General features: G+C 39.9%; 1 protein-coding gene across 1 annotated transcript in view; it reads right to left on the bottom strand.

The window, feature by feature from the left end:
• The window catches only part of PPEF1 (protein phosphatase with EF-hand domain 1), a gene marked incomplete at its 3' end in the record, with an annotated part of 102,726 nt that overhangs the window by 34,271 nt on the left and 49,270 nt on the right, over nt 1-19,185 (bottom strand). Inside the window, exons 6-8 of the mRNA XM_079727965.1 lie at nt 7,793-7,959; nt 5,204-5,240; nt 4,084-4,233 (exon numbers count right to left, since the gene is read on the bottom strand). Of these exons, the coding sequence (XP_079584091.1) occupies nt 4,084-4,233; nt 5,204-5,240; nt 7,793-7,959 (354 nt within the window). The remainder of the gene's footprint in view (nt 1-4,083; nt 4,234-5,203; nt 5,241-7,792; nt 7,960-19,185) is intronic.

Raw genomic sequence — 19,185 nt, 5'->3', positions numbered from 1 at the left:
CAGCAATTGATTACATTCTCTAATTCTACTAACAAAGGCGATGTATTTCTTTGGAAATAAAATATCTCTCTGATAGTATATCAATTACTATAATCCCTTCTACATTCCCTTACATAACTTGAGACTGTAATTTTATACTTGTTTCTTTGTAGTATCATACCTTTATACAAAACAATTTGAAACACTTCTATTACATTGGTGACCTTAGTTCAGTAATGGACAATTCTCTGTGGTAGGCACTTAAGTTTCTTCTATAAACTAGGGTGTATATAAAATCTTACCTTTGTTTTTCAAAAATAAAATTGCACCTTGGGCTTCCCTGGTGGCGCAGTGGTTGGGGTCTGCCTGCCAATGCAGGGGACGTGGGTTCGTGCCCCGGTCCAGGAGGATCCCACATGCCGTGGAGCGGCTGGGCCTGTGGGCCATGGCCGCTGGGGCTGTGCATCTGGAGCCTGTGCTCCGCAACGGGAGAGACCACGGAAGCGAGAGGCCCGCGTACCGCAAAAAAAAAAAAAAAAAAATTGAACCTTATTGAAAAAATTGAACCATTTCATTGAGATGGTTGGAGTTCAATTTCAGCTATTATTAGTGAGTTCACAGCCTACCCTCCCTGTCTCCCCACCAGCAAATGTTGCCAGGTCTTAGGCAGAGCAGAATATTCTGGGAGGACACTCTGGACGTGGCTCCACACAACTCACTTCTGATAAGTTCATCAGGCAGGGCAAAACCACATGGTCTCTTAAGTACATGTGGCTCTACCGTTTTCATGGCCACTTGGGATCAGGATACTTTGTCCAGCCCCTGCTAAGGTACCACATCATCATTTTCTCCTGGGGGTCCTACTAGCCATCCCTTCCCACAACCCCTGCCAGGGAGTTTAAAAAATACTAAACCAGAGTCTTAGTGTTATAGAGTCTTCCTTCTCTGTCCCTCTGCATTCACCCTCCTCCCCAACCTGCCTACCTTACAAAATACCTTTAATGAACCTAGAATGGAGGTTGTCATCAGGTTCCCGCAACCCTACCCCTCTCCTATTAACAATTATACCACAACAGCAGGTATCAACCAGGAAGCATGGTCACCCCTACACTTGGAGAGTCCTAACAGATGGGCAAGTGGGGGTTATAAAACTGAACTTGAAAACCTGTTTTTGTATCTCATCTGGCAGAGTTCCAAAGGCTTGAACCTACTACTTTCATTACAGTTCAATTACATTTCACACAACAAGCACGTGCTACCAGTTCAACTTCACTCTAGGCAGGGTAGACAAAAAATACACAAGTCAAATTTCTACCTTAAAGCCAGACTTTTCAGTAGGTGGAACAATGATCCCCAAAGGGGGTGAAATTTGAGGTATCCTGGTAAAATTCCTGGCCCCCAAATTTCTCCCCAGGGTCTGTCTTGGTGACTGAAATTCAAACCTTAGTTTTAAGTATCAGGAAAAAGAGGAGAGAGTTGCAGAAGAGAGTTATGTTCAAAGCTTACTCTATGCCATTTTCTTCATCTAGGTAATTATATTTAATCCTCCTAACAATTCAGTACAGTAGGTATTTTTAGCTTCAGTGTATACATGTGGAAACTGAGGCTTAGAAATCATTGGCAGCTTGCCCAGTCACCCAGCCAGAAGCAGGATGTAATGCTAGCTACATCTGTCTGATATCAGAGCTCCATGGTGTTTGCTACGTTAAGGTGGCTCTCAATTTAGGGTCTCCACAGAGACAGTAATGGGCATTCCAGACACATGCTCTTAATATCTCAAATAGCCCTAGAGAGGCCAGGCTTCTCAGGCTAACCTCAGGAAAGGAAAAGTTTTCAATCTGATCAATTGGTACTGGCTGCCATGGCTGATCAGCACTGTTGTCATAGGGCAAGTGGTGGTGGAGTGTTGCATTCCTGCCATGTGCTTGCCAAAATTTGACTGACAAAAACATCATGCTCCCTTGCTCCTGGCTAGAATCATATCCACTCATTATGTCAACAGTGACTACCCCATGTTGATTGAAACGTCTTATTGGCTTGACTATTTGCTGATATTATAAGAAAGGTGCCTTAAACTAGGAACCTTAAAATTTACTGCAACTGGGATACTTTTGAGAGTAAAGGGATGTGCTATTAATAACTACAACAAGACAACAGGTGTAAACCAGGAAGTATGGTCATCACTGGGTGGGGCTGGGGACTGGGGTATGCAAAATCACCACAGAATCAGGAAAGGGGTTGTAAAAAGATTTTTTTCCAGTTTTATCTTACACTTGCCCTATTTGGTCTTAAATCTCTTAGGAGATATTCAACAAACATTAATTAATACTTAACTACATCTTGGTGCTGGGGTTGTATCAGTGAACTAGAGAAGCAGGGGAGGATGGTAAACAAACAGTACTACAACTGCTTATTTAATTTTGGTAACTGTTATGAAGGATATGTACAAGGGGCTTGAAAGCACACAGAAGGGGACCTGATCTAGTGTGGAGGTCATGGATGGCTTTCCAGAGGAGGGGTGTATATTTAAGCTGAAATTAAAAGGATGAGAAGGAGTTAGCAACAATATTATCATTCATATGTGTATAAAGGCATAAGGGCTCTAAAAACTCAAGGTGGGACTTCCCTGGTGGTCCAGTGGCTAAGAATCCATTTTGCAATGCAGGCGACACAGGTTCGATCCCTGGTCGGGGAACTAAGATCTCACGTGCCGCGGGGCAACTAAGCTCGCGCGCCACAACTACAGAGCCCACGCACTCCGGAGCCCGCGTGCCACAACTAAGACCCGACGTGGCCAAAAATAAATAAATAAATATTTTTTTAAAAACCCAAAACTCAAGGTGAACAGGAATCACATTTCTGTCCATATCAAATTAAATTCTGGCTCTAGATCCCACTTGCTTCGATTGGTTGGAAGTCGATTATCAGTCCTGAGGAGTAAGGGTTTAGGTTTCTCACTAGGACCGTACAAGATCACCTGGCTCCAGAGCTGCCACTAGTCCTCATGCCCACCTGGCACCCCATCTACTCCCTACTCTGGGAGTGTTGGCTGGGCTCTGGTACAGGTGGAAGACGACTGCAGTCACTCTGCAAGGCCCAGCCAAAGACGCTGCTCACTACGGCTGGGAGCTTCACAGGCCCCCCACACCCGCTACTCTCAGAGGGTCAATACATATGCCTGCTCTGCTTCTTCTGTATTGAATATGATTGCTTAAGTTGAAATATTAAAATATTCCCCCCCAGATTACCCTGAGCCATTTGGAATATATAAGGGAAATCACACCAATTCAGAAATAAATTGCTGTATGATTCCATTTCTATGAGGCACCTAGAGCAGTCAAATTCATAGAGACAGAATGTAGAATGGTGGTTGCCAAGGGCTGGGGAAGGTGGAATGGGGAGTCAGTGTTTAATGGGTAGAGCTTCAGTCTGGGAAGATGAAAAGTTTTAGAAACGGATGGTGGTGTCAGTAGTGATGGTTGCAGAACAATGTGAAAGTACTTAATGTCACTGAACTATACGCTTAAAAATGGTTAAAGTGGTAAATTTTATGTTGTGTATATTTTACCACAACTTTAATTAATTAAGTAGAAATTTTAACTTTTCAAAAATCAGGATTTTTCACTTTTAGAAACTATACGAAGTGCCGATATTTCCTCATTTTTCCACTTTCACCAGGAATTTTTTTTTTTTTTTTTGCGGTACGCAGGCCTCTCACTGTTGTGGCCTCTCCCGTTGCGGAGCACAGGCTCCGGACGCGCAGGCCCAGCGGCCATGGCTCACGGGCCTAGCCGCTCCACGGCATGTGGGATCTTCCCGGACCGGGGCACGAACCCGTGTCCCCTGCATCGGCAGGCGGGCTCTCAACCACTGCACCACCAGGGAAGCCCTCACCATGAATTTTTAACAATGCATTTTCCATATATAGAAGTTATCCATTTAGTTCCTTATCATGCAATCATAGATTTTCTTAAAATTTGTACTAATCTTTTCAGAGTTACAGCAACCACTAAAACACGAATCAATACAAAATAATAAATGAAGGGAGGTATGTATCCCTTTATAAATCTCTGAGACAACATTCATGTAAACACTGCTTCTTACTTTGTTTCTTTCTATACGGTGGAGTAAATTCAAGTCTGTGGACTCTGATATCCCTCCGTGTATGACCAGGATTTCATTGTCAATGATTGTACCAATTGGGAGCCAGGTATAGATGTCTTCCAAGATTTGTAAAATTTTTTTCCCATGTAGCTGTAAGTAAGAGCTTGAGTAAGTTTGTTTTTCTGATAGTTCAAGTTGATTGAATAGTCCCAACATATGGACAAAAACCCCACAGTTTTCAGGCCACCCAAAGAAGATCAGGATGGAGTCACTAACCAACAAGCATGCATTAATCATGTCTTTTTAGTCTGTATTTTTGATACTTTGACATTTTGGTGCCTTGCTGACCCTTGAGAAGAGACTGCCCCTCCCAGGGCCAGTTAATTCCTAGAGATAGTAAAGGACTTGCCTTTTGTATGTAAATGAGGCTACCTTTCATATGCAAACCAACCTATCCAGAGCCTGTCCTCCCAACTAGTCCTTTATGGAATTCTCACACCCAGGGTCACTATTCTCAGCTCCAGTCACCCCAGGGCCAGATACCAGACAACCTTGGACAAGCCCTAAGCCCCAGAGCCTGCTAAAACTATTCAAACTAGCCAATCCTAAACCTGTTTACAATGCATCACCCACTTCTTCCCAAGGAAACCACAATAAAGGCTGTTGTCCATGTCAAGGAAACCACAATAAAGGCTCTTGTCCATGTTTGCCTGCATTCCCTCTGCCTCTGACTGACCCCCGGAGTGCTTCCCCATGTGGCCGCCCAGTGTGGTGCGCTATGCCTCCAGTTTCTAAGGAACTGTGAGTAAAAACCTTTTCCTTCATGACAGTCATTTCCATGTCTGCATGTTTTACCATACCTGAGTAAAACAAATCCCAGGTACCTTTAAAACAATGGAATATGTCTGTATCTATGCTAAAACTTACACAGAAGTCACAATGAAAAAGCTTGTGTCTAGAAAGAAAAACAGGTCTTCACTATGGCCAGGGCTTCCTTTTGTGCTTTTATTTTATTGGCATGAATTCTGACTAGTTCTCCCCTCACCCTTCTTGAAGCTTTTTTTTTTTTTTAACTTCTATGTACAAACAGCAAAGAAAATGCAAAAAAAAAGAGCCTTACCTTATATTTATGCAAAACTTCTTTTGTGAAGCCATACCTGAAAAAGAAACAATGGGATTTCAACTCTTTCATTGAATGTTGAGAACTCCTACTTACATGAGTCAAGTCATGCAAAAAGGGAGCCCTTGATATCTCGCTACCACAAGTATCAAGAACTCAAGAAACTAGACTTTATTTGGAACGATTACTTATCCAAGACTTTGCTAGGCACGATGGGAAAGAACAAAAGCAGCCGATGACATTGTCCCTATCCTCAAGGCGCTTAAGAGTATAGTTGGGAAAAGAAGATAAATTTTCATGAAACAATTACAAGACAACTTAAGAAGTACATGGTCTGCCCAGGTGTGTAAGTACTGTAAGTATTCAGAGACGTGTGCTGTGGCCACTGGGGGACAGTGTGTGGGAGAATGCTTTTCATTTAGATAGAATTTCTCAGACATCCTATATCTTATAGTAAATGAATGATCAGGGGGCAAAAAGACTGAATAAAGACAAAGAAAAGCCTAGAAGATAACAAGTTGGCTCTTTATAGTCTCTGATATAGTTCATGTAATGGTACTGAGGGTTTGAATAGAAAGTGTCAGGAATTTTAATGCCTGAATAGCAGTCACTAAGGGAGAATTAATGATGAAAAAGTTTTTTCAATTACTTTCCTTGCCTTAGGATAATAATATATACCTTTAACACAGTGAAGTCAGAACACAGCATACTCACTCCAGGTTTCCATGCAGATCATGTCATGTGAAGCTTCTAGAGGGTGATGTTATGTTTTCCGAGATGAACTCAGCCCTGCCTACTCAACAGCACCTTGAATCAGCTTACCCCAAACTGAACTCATCCTTCTCCCTCACCCCAACTTTCTCCACTTATCATGTTCCTAATAACAGTGATCTTGCAAATTCAAGCTAGGAACCTGGAGGTCATCCCTGATTCTCTCTCCTTTCAAGTCCCCCATATCACGTTACCAAGCCTTAAATCATTGCCTAAACTTCCTCCTGAATATATCTACTGCTTTGCATCTCCATCTTTACCACCCAAGTCTAAGTGAGACTCCATCATCTCTCTCTTCAACTACTTCCTAATTGGCATTCCCATATCAATTCTTGTCCCTCTCCAAACTAATCTTCCTGCTGCATTTTAAAACACAAACTGCATAATACTCTTCAATGATTTTCTCTTGTCCTCAGGAGAGAGCCCAAATTTCTTTGCAATCATTTCTTACGTCTCCAGCCCTATCAGGTACCATCCTGTCCTTCAGTCTATGTTCCTCCCATCCTGAACTTCTTTCAAGTCTAAAAAGTCCTTTCTCAAGTTCTGCATAAGTTGTCTCCTCACTCTGGAACAGTTTCTCATCCCCCCTGCCATGGTCCTCTCTTGATCGCCTAATTCATCCTCCAGGTCTCAGGCTAATGCCATACTTCTATGGGAGAACCTTCCAATCACCCCTCAGACAGATTGGATCCCCCACTTTACAAACTCATCACACTTGAAAAAGCTGCTCAACTCATGTCTTCCCTGCTAGATGTAAACTCCAGTAGGGCAGGGGCCATGTCTCTTTCACTAACCATTGTAGGCACTAGATAAATACAACTGACTAGCTAAATAAAGGGAAGGATAAATGGCATGCCCAAATAAACAGATTGAGCTATATTATATATAATGGGTCTCTGAAAGTAGCCTTGAGATTTTGGGATTTTTTTTTCTTCATAATCTTATCATTTGCTTCCATACTTGAGGATTAGAATTGAAACTGTATTCAGGCCAAGTGCCAAAACTGCCCCAAAGACAAAACTAATCAGCTGCTGAGCTTTGATCTAGGCACCCAAAAGCCCAGGACCAAAGCATGAAACATGCCATGCCTTCTACTTCCCTAGAGCAAACTGGATTCTGTTTTTCATAAAACAAGAAACAAGAAAAACAAAAGGAGAAGCAGAGGAAGAAAAAGAGGAAGGGAAAGGGGAAGGGGAAGAGGAGGAGGATGAGGAAAGAAGAGAAAGGAGAACATTTGTCACTTACTGTGCCTTTCAGCAAAAATTGGTAAACCATTTAACCAATCTTTTTTCCCCAAAACTCCAGTGAATCAGATAGTTGAAATGCTATGTTACAGCTGTTCTCAAGTATGTTTATGAACAACTATGCCAAAAGCAATCACCGTGTCATAAAAAATATACACATCAGTGAAAAACACAGTACTAGTTTCTGAGACAACATGTGATGCAAGCCGAAAGAGTAGCAAGAGAATGAGTCCATCTAAACCTGCTCATAGAACCTACCACACCTCCAGACCTGGCCTAACACGTCTACTCAGCACACAATTTGGCTTGTGAAGGCTGGGCACGAGAAGAAGAACATAACAGAAGGGCGAAGGAAGAACGGGAAGAAAAGATAGGAAGGGAACTTTAGAGCAATTTATACTCACTCACACAGCAGAAGACTGGGGGAGGTAATCGCTGTAAGAATTGAGCTCTTCCTTGAGATTCTCCTCATCCCTGCTTCTCTACACTCACCTCTAACTCTCTGCTAGGAGCTAAACATGGCAGCATTTTCCAGAACAGGAAACAAAAGAGGAAATCCACAGGCCTAGGTTACCTCATATTCATCATAAAATCTTCATGGTTGCCTCTGTTCAGGTGCAGGTCATTGGGGTAGACCAGAAAACTCACAAACAGGATCATTAGGATCTCCATGGAATTTTTTCCTCGATCCACAAAATCACCATTAAAAACATATGGGTTGCTCACTGAGGGGAGACCATTCTTTGGAAGTAAGAAGGAGAAAAACAAGCAGTTAAAAGAATGTACTTTTAAAAGTAACACTTTGTACTTAATGTCCATGTGGATATGGAGAAAAGAGGCTGAGTCAGTTCTTCCACTGGGAAAAATGTGCTCACTCACTCAAGCCAGTTTCACTTTCCAGGGCAGGCATCTCCTGCAAGGGACCTTGGAAGTGAAGGATTAGCTTGGGACAGGAAGACTCCAGGGGGATGGGGATTGCTCACTCTACTCACCACCACCTACTATGAGTTTTCTCTGAAAGAACCTGATATTTGTCCTGTTAAAAATGGTTATTCTTGGGCTTCCCTGGTGGTGCAGTGGTTAAGAATCCGCCTGCCAATGCAGGGGACACGGGTTCGATCACTGGTCCGGGAAGATCTCACATGCCACAGAGCAACTAAGCCCGTGTGCCACAACTACTGAGCCTGGGTTCTACGGCCCGTGAGCCACAACTACTGAGTCTGCGTGCCACAACTACTGAAACCCACACACATAGAGCCTGTGCTCTGCAGCAAGAGAAGCCACGGCAATGAGAAGCCCGCGCACCACAACAAAGAGTAGCCCCCGCTCACCGCAACTAGAGAAAGCCCGTGTGCAGTGAAAAAAGACCCAACACAGCCAAAAATAAATAAATAAAATAAAATAATTTTTAAAAACAAACAAACAAAAATTAAATAAAATAAAAATGGTTACTCTCATCTCTTCCTTAGGTAGAAGAGGGAAACTTCTACCCAAGGAAGAACACTAAACTAAAAGCCAAATGTCGTTCATTCTTAGGGAACCTTATTTAACTTCTCTGGGCTGTGGTTCTCTCAATTTGAAAAAAGGGAATGACACTATATTCTCCACACACACCCCCATCCCAGATCAAATGAGAGAACGGGTATGAAAGCACTCAGGAAAGTGTAAGGTAATGCCCAACTGTGAGCAGGGCTAACACACCATCAGTACACTCTGATACGATCACACCAGGTGTTGCAGGCATGTGTTTTGACTTCTCACTGACCAGGGCCATATTTGTTGTTAAATATTTTGATCACCACTCCTGAGTATGAGATAACACTTTAAAATACAGTCTTAGCACAAAAAAGGACTGGCATCAGGACAAAGGTCTGGTCTTTATAGCAGCTATTCAGTCGTTTACTTCTGTAATACTAAACTCTAAGATAAAACTCGTCATGCCTGGTAGGGAAATGGTTGAGTGCATTCCTATTGCATAGTAAGATAAATTCAAATGTTTAAAAAATACATTACAAAGAGAAAATTTTAAGTACTCATACATTCTAATATATGTCCTCCTTCAAAAAAGTTACCTTCAAGAAATAATGTACGTATTCTAGTTATATTAATCTTCCTCAAATGATTTTCAAATTCCTTTTTTGTTAGATTTCAAATTACATAAGAAAATCTTATTACTTTATACTCATCACCTAGTATTTATATACATTTAAAAATTTTCATATCAGTATGATAGAAGTAGTTGAAAAAATATAATACAAGTTGTAGCAAATAACTTAGGGATTCCAGAAATCATTATGCAATGAAACATGTCCTGAAGGCAACTGGAAACAAACAAGCAAGCAGTGGTGTAGTGTTCTGGGCCAGAAGACTTATTCTCTAATTCAGTTCCACTTTTACTCATGTGTCTATCCTTGGGCAAGTTATTTGATCTTTATGAACTCTAGTTTCCTCAACTGTTAAATGAGAATGATAACTTCCATACCTATCACACAGGGCTACTTTGGAACTCAAATGAGACTGTGTATAAAATTTCACGAAAACCATAAAGCACCATACAAATTAAGAGATTCGTTTTATTATGGCCTCCAAGTTATTTCTATTTTTAAGATCCCATTATTTTATACTTTCTTATACATTAACTCGCATAACCTTATTCACACTGGGCTTAGATAGTGTGAGCCAGTTATAAAAATACAGGCTATTGGTCATCAAAACTTAAAGAAAAGGGGAATGATTCTGCATCTCTGATACACTTCCTTCCCTCAGCCTTCAGCTGGCTGGGATGAGTAAGCTGGAGAAGTCTGAGAGGTGCTGAAGGCTATAGGTTCTATTGGGATATCCAAGACTGAAAGGGGCTCAAGGAGCAGCAGCAGAGAGCCATGAAGAACTAGGTCTGAGAGGACATGGGGACTCCTTGATCAAGGGGAGACCCTGCCTCAGAGCATGTGTGTGGTCTTGCTTGGGAGAGAGGGATCTGTGGATCTTACCAGAAAAAGTATAGGAGAACTTCTTTTACATCTCTGAAGCTAAAAGAATACTAATACTTGTATTTAGAGACACCTAGGAACATAGAGACTTCCTCTCACAGTCTTGATGCAAGAGTAGAAAGTGTTGTGCCTCCAACTATGGAGAGGCTTAACCTAGCTTAAGCAGAAAATTAAAAATGGAAATAACCTAGTACTTAAGGGGATCCAGTAACCAGAGAGAGGCAGACCAATCAGATCTGCCAAAGTGCGATCCCCTAATGAGACAAGACCGCTGGAGGAGACAGAGGACACTTTTTTTTTTAAAGAGTACCATGAAATAAAGAACAAAAAGTTAATAATTCTTGGCATGAAAAATATGCTATTCAAATTTAAAATAGCAATAGATTGGCACTAACTACAAAGAAAGAATGGTTGAAAAATACATTACTGACCTGAAAGAGCAAGCAGATAAAAAATCTCTCACACAGAGCAAAACGCAAAATGATGGAAATCATGAGGAATGAGTAAGAGATTAGAGTTCAGAGCCAAGAGAACTAATGTGCCAATAATAAGCATTCCAGAATCAGGAAAAAGGAACAGATGGAGAAGAGGCAATAATTACATAAATAAGAGAGGGAATTTTCTATGGTTAAAAAGAGACTTCAGCCTGAAGTTTGAAAGAGCTCATGACTCCTATGCTCAATGAACATGTACTGATTGCTTGTTATATACTAGATACAGTTTTAGGGGTGTTAGAAACACAGAAGTAAACAATACAAAGTCCCTGCATTCAAGCAGCTTGCATTTAGAGAATCTAACACCCACATGCCCCATAGAGGAAAATACTCAAGACAATATTCTAACCAAATAACAGCAGTAACAATAAAAAGTCCTTAAGCCAGGGAAAGACTAAGAGGAAAGAATACAGATGTGAACAATGAACCTTTAAATATATAATTAAATATAAATCAATAGCAATAATATGGAAATTGTGTTTAAGTACAAAGGAAGGATTCAAGAAATAGAAGAGACATACTATGAAGGAAATCTAATAATGGTCAAGAACTAAAAATATGGCATGAACAATAGCTAAGGATTTGCAGGAGAGGTGAAGGGAGAAAAGTAGAATTCTCTACAACACTCTGAACGGGGGATGTACATGGAAAATGTGAAAACAAATACATTTGTCTTACTGGAGGAGAGAGAGGCTAATGGTGGAGGAATAAAGTTATAGCTATTTGAGAAGTATACATACATACATCATTTATTAGAAATGTCAAGAATGGGAAGACAATGACTAATGAATGGAAAAGCACAGTAAAAATGCCAAAGAAAACAATAATTTAAAAAACTTCACCAAAACAGCAAAAAGAAAGGAAAAAAGGATGAAACAAAGAGAAATAAATAGTAGACAAAGTAGAATAGAAGGACATTTTTCAAAAATATGTGTTGTTATACTAAATGTGAGTGGGTTAAATTCTACCATTAAAATACCAAGACTACCAGGCTACATTAAAACACAAAACTCAGGTATGTATAGTTTGTGAGAAATACACATGAAAAAAATAAAGGGAGATTGAAAACAAGGTAAATACAACAAAGAAAAAGCAAAAATGCAAATATTAATATTAGAGTGGAATTTTTAATATTAAAAGTGCTAAACATGATGACAAAGCAACATTATATCACAATAACAGGCACTTTATAAAGAAGATACAATTCATAAACTTGTATTCAATAAACAAAAGAACAAGTTTTTGCTTTGTATATTTAGCTACTATAAATGCAAGAAGATTTTTTTAAAAATACAAACATAGTAAATCATTCACATCAAATTATTGGTTTAAAATAATGTCCACAAATTATTTGACACTCCCTTTAAAAGGTGAAGCCTAATTTACCATTCCTTGAATGTGGGCTGGACTTAGTGATTTGCTTTTAAGAAAGGAATAAGAAAAAGCAGAAGTGATGGTGTGCAACTTTGGAGACTAAGTCATAAAAGATACTGCAGCCTCCTATCTGATCTCTCTCTTGGATCACTCACTCTGGGGAAAGCTAGCTGCTATGTCATGAGAACACTCAGGTACCCTGTGGAGAGGTCCATGTGGCTGTTTTGTCAACAGCCAGCAAGGAACTGAAATGCTGTGCCATGTGAGTCAGCAATCTTGGAAATGGGTCTGCCAACCCCAGTCAACCTTACAAATGACTGCAGCCCTGGCCAATAGCTTGATTCCTAGCTCATGAGAGACCTTAAGTCAGAACCACCCAGCTAAACTGCACTCAAATTTCTGAACCATAGAAACTGTGAGATACTAAATGTTTGCAGTTTTAAGCCACTAAGTACTGGGGTAATTTATTACACAGAAATATACAATATACATATTTAGAAAGATATAGATGGAAAAAACTGAATATACAGTTTACCCTTGAACTGCAAGGGTCCACTTATACACAGATATTTTTCAATAGTAAATACTGCAGTACTTGAGAACCTGCTGTATAGCACAGGGAACGCCACTTCGCTGTACAGTAGAAACTAACACAACACTGTAAAACAACTATACCCCAATAAAAAATAAATTTCATTATATAATAGGTAAAAAAAAAAACACTACAGTACTACGTGGTCCATGGTTGGTTGAATCTGTGGACACAGAGGAACTGCGAATGAAGAGGGCCGACAATAAGTTATTCGTGGATTAACTCTTGCATTGTTCAAGGGTCAACTGTATAACTAATGAACTTAATAGATAGATATATGAAGAACTTTGCACCCTATGAATAGAGAATACAATTAATTTTTCATTTGTCCACAGAGGCTTCATGAGAATCAATCATATACTTGATTTCAAAGAAATCCTTAACAAATTCAAAATAAGAAACATTTCATAGAACACATTCTCGTATCATAATCCAATAAAATCTGAAGTAAATAAAAATATGATTCAAAAAATTCCAGCTTCTTGAATTAAGATCCTTGGAAATTAAAAATTGTAGTCTTAATAACCATTGGATCAAAGAGGAAATTAATAGCAATATACAAGTTCAACAGAAGGCTCAGTTAAAACTAAAATTAGAAAAGATGCATTGCCTTAAATGCCTTCATTATTAAAGAAGATGCACATGAAAGACTATTCATCTTAAGACATTAGAAAAATAAAAATAAAACCAATCAAATAAAGCTAAAAGCTGAAATTAATGAAATGGAAAACAAAAAAATGAAAGCTATATAATCCAAAGGGTGATTCTTTGAAAGAACAAATTGATAAAATTGATGATAAAACTCATCATGAGCCTGATTGAGGATAAGTGAAAAAAGAGAATAAATTTAAGATTAAAGATTGGAAACAAGACAAAGATATACAGAAGTAAATTTTAAAACTATATATATATATATATATATATATAGAGAGAGAGAGAGAGAGAGAGAGAGAGAGAGAATATAATATTGGCATCTGTGGCAATGTACTTTGACAATCTAGAGAAATGGAGGATTTTCTTGAAAATTAGAAGCTACCAAAACTGATTCAAAAGAAGTAGAAAACTTCAAAAGTGCATTGGTTGCATGTTGCTTTATAGCAGAGCTCTATCTCAATTTTCAAGAGCAAATGGTTTTAATGTTACTTAAACCAGTGATTCCCATCTTTGGCTGCACATTAGAATCACATGGAGACTCCTAGGTGTCCATCAGAATCTCTGGGAGTGGGACTCAGGTATCAGTAGTTTTTTTCCCCATTTCCTTGGGTGATTATAATGTATAGCCAAGTTTGAGAACAAGGGATTTAAATTCCAAACCATAGAAAATGATGTAAATCTCTCCAATTTATTTCATAAGATCAATAAAACCTTAATATCAAAATTTGAGAAAAGCAACAGTCAAAATTTGAGAAAATATGTAAACATATTTTCCACTGGGATGACCAATTTTCTGGTAGTAGAACTCATCTCCAGTTAAACCAAACTTTATAGGTATTTCACCTCTACTATGAGCAATGAATACTGAATTTCTTTAGTCAAACCTAATTTTAAGCCCCTAATAGTAAGGGTCAGCTAAGCCATCCACCTTACATGGCACGCTTGACACCCAATAAGTTTTAACCTTTTCAAAAAATCACACATCTTCAAAAGATTGATTTGTGATAATGAAGCTCGTTCAATAGAAAATGTCACTGTCTCTGAAAGTGATTCTAAAAGGAGTCCTAAATATATACTGAACTTCTGTAAGTGTTGAGCCTCTGAAGGCAAAGGCAAGACTTGTTTGGATGTATAAGAACTGCATTGTTGATCCAGGACTAGTTGTATTACTCTATAGTCTGAGTTCAAATACGTTTTAGTCTTAGAATAATAAGAGAATTGGAAAACAGATAAAAAATATAGCTAAGTCTCCTGGGACATGGGTCTCTAGGATATTTAGGCTTCTAGCTACGCTACTGAGAATTCTTTGGATTTTCTTCAAAGAAGGAAACACTGCTGCTGAGGGAACCCATCCTTCACTCAGTTCCAGTAAACCAAACTCTCTGGCTTATTCTGCAGCTGATATACAACAAACCATCTATGACATGGTGATCAAGTTGACAGATATAGGAAACCTGGGGTAACTACAACTCTGAACAGCATTAGATGACCTTCAGGGGGAAAAAAACAGCAGATCACAATTAATTAACTTGAGTAGAGATAAGGAGACCTATTTCCCACTGAAGTATTTTACATAAGACATCTAGAAGTTATCACAATTATTTTTGGACATTTTCCCGAGGCACATCAAACAATAACCTCTGGACCTCAACTCCACATTATTTTAATTTTTATTTCTTTTGCAAACTCTATTTTAGAGATCTGTTCTGATTATAACACACTGCCTTAATCTCAAAAGGTAAAGAATTGACTACTGTGGCAGTGGGAAGCATATCAGCAATAGAGAAAAAAGAAAATATTTAATGACCTTCACAGCCGGAAAATTTGGGGCATAGGGGGTGGGGTGGAGGATGGTGGAGAAGAGAGAAAGAAAAGGAAAAGATGGCTGCATGGCTTCCATGGACAGCATCAGTATGACACCCACAGGGTTGAGAGGTAATTAGCTTCTCTCTGTCCATGTGCAGCTCTTTTTCAACTGTAGGAGGTTTCCACACGCAGCATCAATTTAACAAACTAACTTGGTCTAAAATTTCAAGCTTTCTAGTCAATGAGGAAAAGGCCCTGAACGAAGTATTCCAAATTGGTCACTCTAATTAAGCAAGAGTGGCTGATTAAAATTAACTGTTTCAGAAAATAAAGTCTAAAAATATGACCTAACTAATGCCATGTAAATTGCTTCACTTGATGATATTTGAAGCCATATAAAGTTGGGATGCCCTTTTAGGAAAGGTGTGCCATGGTTAACCGTGTGGCACCCAGAGGAAAGAATTCCCTTCAAATCCAGATAGGATTGTGAGCTGAAACTATCTAGCTTAGTCTTAAGGTGCTAAATGATAGAATTTGTAAGGACAACCAAATATTAAAGAAACCAAAAATGTCAAAACAATCAAAAACGATCACTGGTACGGATTCCATCATTTATTGCAGCACACCACAAAAAGGGTGTGGGAATAAAATCTTTTCTGATCCTTCAAAACTTTCCTTCATGATTTAGGCACTTACTAAATTACTAAAACTCTTTGAAGGGATTGTCTTAAATGTCACCTCCTCCAGGAAGTCTCCCACGACTTAGATGCCCCTCCAATGTGCTCCCTTGGAAACTTGCTTACCCCAGTTATAACATGTCTCACCCTGAACTGTCTTGTCTTTTCATTAGTTGACCTACCCCCCTAAACTGTGATATCTTTGGGGCCAAAAACAGTTCCATACTCTTTCATCACTGGGCTCTCAATCTCTACTTCCTGAACACCGTCATTGGTTAACACTCAAAATATTTCTTGCTTTCATGTGAATGCTATAATTTCACCTTTAGTCCTTTTTATAGTACTTCTTACCACCCACCTCCTCCTGTTCAATCTTTACATTAGCACCTTCCAGTTTTATATATTCCATTTAGTTTTGCCAATGGAATTAAAGAAACATTCTCTTTTTGCATCTATCTACTCCAGAGTCCTTTCCCTGATCGCACCTTAATATCTTCAACTACCTCTTGAGAAATTTTCTAATTGCCTAGGAAGTCACTTTTCCCATTTAATTTACTCAACTATTTTCCCTTTTTTGTATTTTCCAAGACCTCTAGAAAAATAATTACCAGATTTTCTGTTGTGGCTATTTATTCCCCACATACCTCCACCCCCTCCTCCTTCCTCAGACTGTAATTGTCAAAAATAGTAGGACTGTACTTCTGAACATTTATATGGTGCTATGTAGACTTAAACAAATCTCATTCCTCAAACTGCATAAATAAACTCCCTTTTGCCTTCAACTCATTCAGAAAGACTTCCCTCTGGAAATCTGGGCCTCCCTTTGGGATGGTGCTAGACTCCTGACTCCTGCAGCCCTCTGGAAGGAAAGGACCCACTCTTCCACAGGATGGAGACCTCAGGGTCAGGAGTTGGGGCGGGTCCACTTGCTCTTTAGAGCCACCAACAGACTAACACTTTGCCAGCCTCTCCACCTTGCAGGCCCATGAGCTCTGACTAAACTTCCTTCCTCTGCATCTCATCTCTCAGTCCTGTGGCCACCCCACTTAACACACCTGCTTTCCACTTGCTTGACCTCCTCATCCCTAATATTCTCTTTCACTCACTTCAGCCACCCACATTCTGGATACCACCTCGGACCCACTCATACCCTAGGACTACTCCCCTTGCAACTTCCCACCCATCCTGCTTCCTGGGCCTCCTGCCCTGACCTCAGAGAGCATGGCAATCCTTCATTCCACCCATTTCTCCCAGTTGGTTGCCATCCTGGCCTCTCTTCCTTCCCTGCCCAGACTGGATTCCGTAGCTGATCTCCAGAATTGCCCTATTTACCAGAACCCTCAGTTCCCTGCCGGCAAACCTTTGGCTGGACTTCCTGACACCAACTCACTACCTGGATGGCCTCCTATTTCTCCTGACCCCACTCTCTGGCTACCAGGCCCTAGACCTTTGCTTAGGCCTCCTGCAGTCTCAACCGAATCTCTTCCTAAGTGCTAGCTCCATTCATCCACTCCTGGTTTGGCTTCCTCCATTCCCTTCCAAGCTCCCATTCTGAATGAATGAAATGAAAACCTTGTATTTCTATTATAATTTAGTACTTTAAAAATTGCTTTTGGATATTTATGTTATTTTATTCACAAAACAACCTCTTATGGGGTGGAAGCTCAAGAATACTGCAGCCAAAGAAGAACTAAATAGACATTTATCCAAAAGACATACAGATGGCCAACAGGCACAAGAAAAGATGCTCAACATCGCTAATTATTAGAGAAGTGCAAGTCAAAACTACAATGAGGTATCACCTCACACCAGTCAGAATGGCCATCATAAAAAAGCCTACAAATAATAAATGCTGGAGAGGGTGTGGAGAAAAGGGAACCCTCCTACACTGTTGGTGGGAATGTAAATTAGTGCAGCCACTATGGAGAACAGTATGGAGGTTCCTTAAAAAGTTAAAGATAGGGACTTCCCAGGTGGCACAGTGGTTTAGAATCTGCCTGCCAATGCAGGGGACATGGGTTCGAGCCCTGGTCTGGGAAGATCCCACATGCCGCAGAGCAACGAAGCCCATGCACCACAAGTACTGAAGTCCGTGTGCCTAGAGCCCGTGCTCCGTAACAAGAGAAGCCACCGCAATGAGAAGTCCGCACACTGCAATGAAGAGTAGCCCCCACTCGCCACAACTAGAGAAAGCCTGCACACAGCAACGGAGACCCAACACAGCCAAAAAAAAAAAAAAGGTTAAAAATATAGTAACCATATGATCCAGCAATCCCACTCCTGGGCATATATCTGAAAAAGGCAAAAACTCTAATGTGAAAAGATATGTGCACCCCAATGTTCATAGCATCACTATTCACAATAGCCAAGACATGGAAGTAACCTAAGTGTCCGTTGACAGATGAATGGATAAATAAGATGTGGTATATATATATATATACACAATGGAATATTACTCAGCCATAAAAAAAGAAATAATGCCATTTGAAGCAATATGGATGGACCTAGAGATTATCATACTAAGTGAAGTAAGTCAGAAAGAGAAAGACAAATACCATATGATATCACTTATATGTGGAATCTAAAAAATAATACCAATGAACTTATTTACAAACCAGAGCCAGGCTCACAGACATAGAAAACAAAATTATGGTTACCAAAGGGGAAAGTGGGGGGAGAGATAAGTTAGGAGTATGGGATCAACAGATATACACTACTATATATAAAATAGGTAAATAAAAAGGATTTACTGTATAGCATAGTTTCAGGTGTACAGGAAAGTGATTCGGATATCCGAATCACTTTCCTGTACACCTGAAACTAACACAATATTGTAAATCAACTATATGTCAATAGTATTTAAAAAAAGAAAAAAGAATATTGCAGCCAAAAAAGAAATTAAGGGTCATGGAGGTTGTTATGTGGCTTACTCAAGCTCTCACAGTCCCCAAAGAGTAAAATTGATTTCCCATCATAATAATCAGAATATATTTTCTTTCAGGCCATCTGAGACACCTATGCTGTGCCCAATTATTCAACATGCTAGTTGTGGGGATGATGTATTAATCAAAAAGAGAGACAAAGGGGTACCACTGCGAAGGCAGAGGTCACCTCAGGATCAATTTTCTATATGCAATCATCCCAGAAGCAAACATTTAGGTTGCAACTGCTGGCTCAGAGAAAGAAATGAATCCAATCAAAGAGATGCAGAGAAACTCTACGCTGGCCAAGCTGCTTTGTGCCCTCTGTGTGGGTTCCCGCAAACAAAACCCAAGCAACGAAGAGGAGTCATAGCACTGGAAGAGCAGCTGAGCCTGGCAATGATGAATCAGGGTGGAGAAGAGAAGAGCAGTTTGGAGCTTGCTATGGGGGACTCCCTTCAT

This window comes from Hyperoodon ampullatus (genome assembly GCF_949752795.1).
Source record: "Hyperoodon ampullatus genome assembly, chromosome: X".
Classification (NCBI taxonomy): domain Eukaryota; kingdom Metazoa; phylum Chordata; class Mammalia; order Artiodactyla; family Ziphiidae; genus Hyperoodon; species Hyperoodon ampullatus.
The sequence above is the reverse complement of the archived record's forward strand: the minus strand, read 5'-3'. Positions and strand labels throughout refer to the sequence as shown.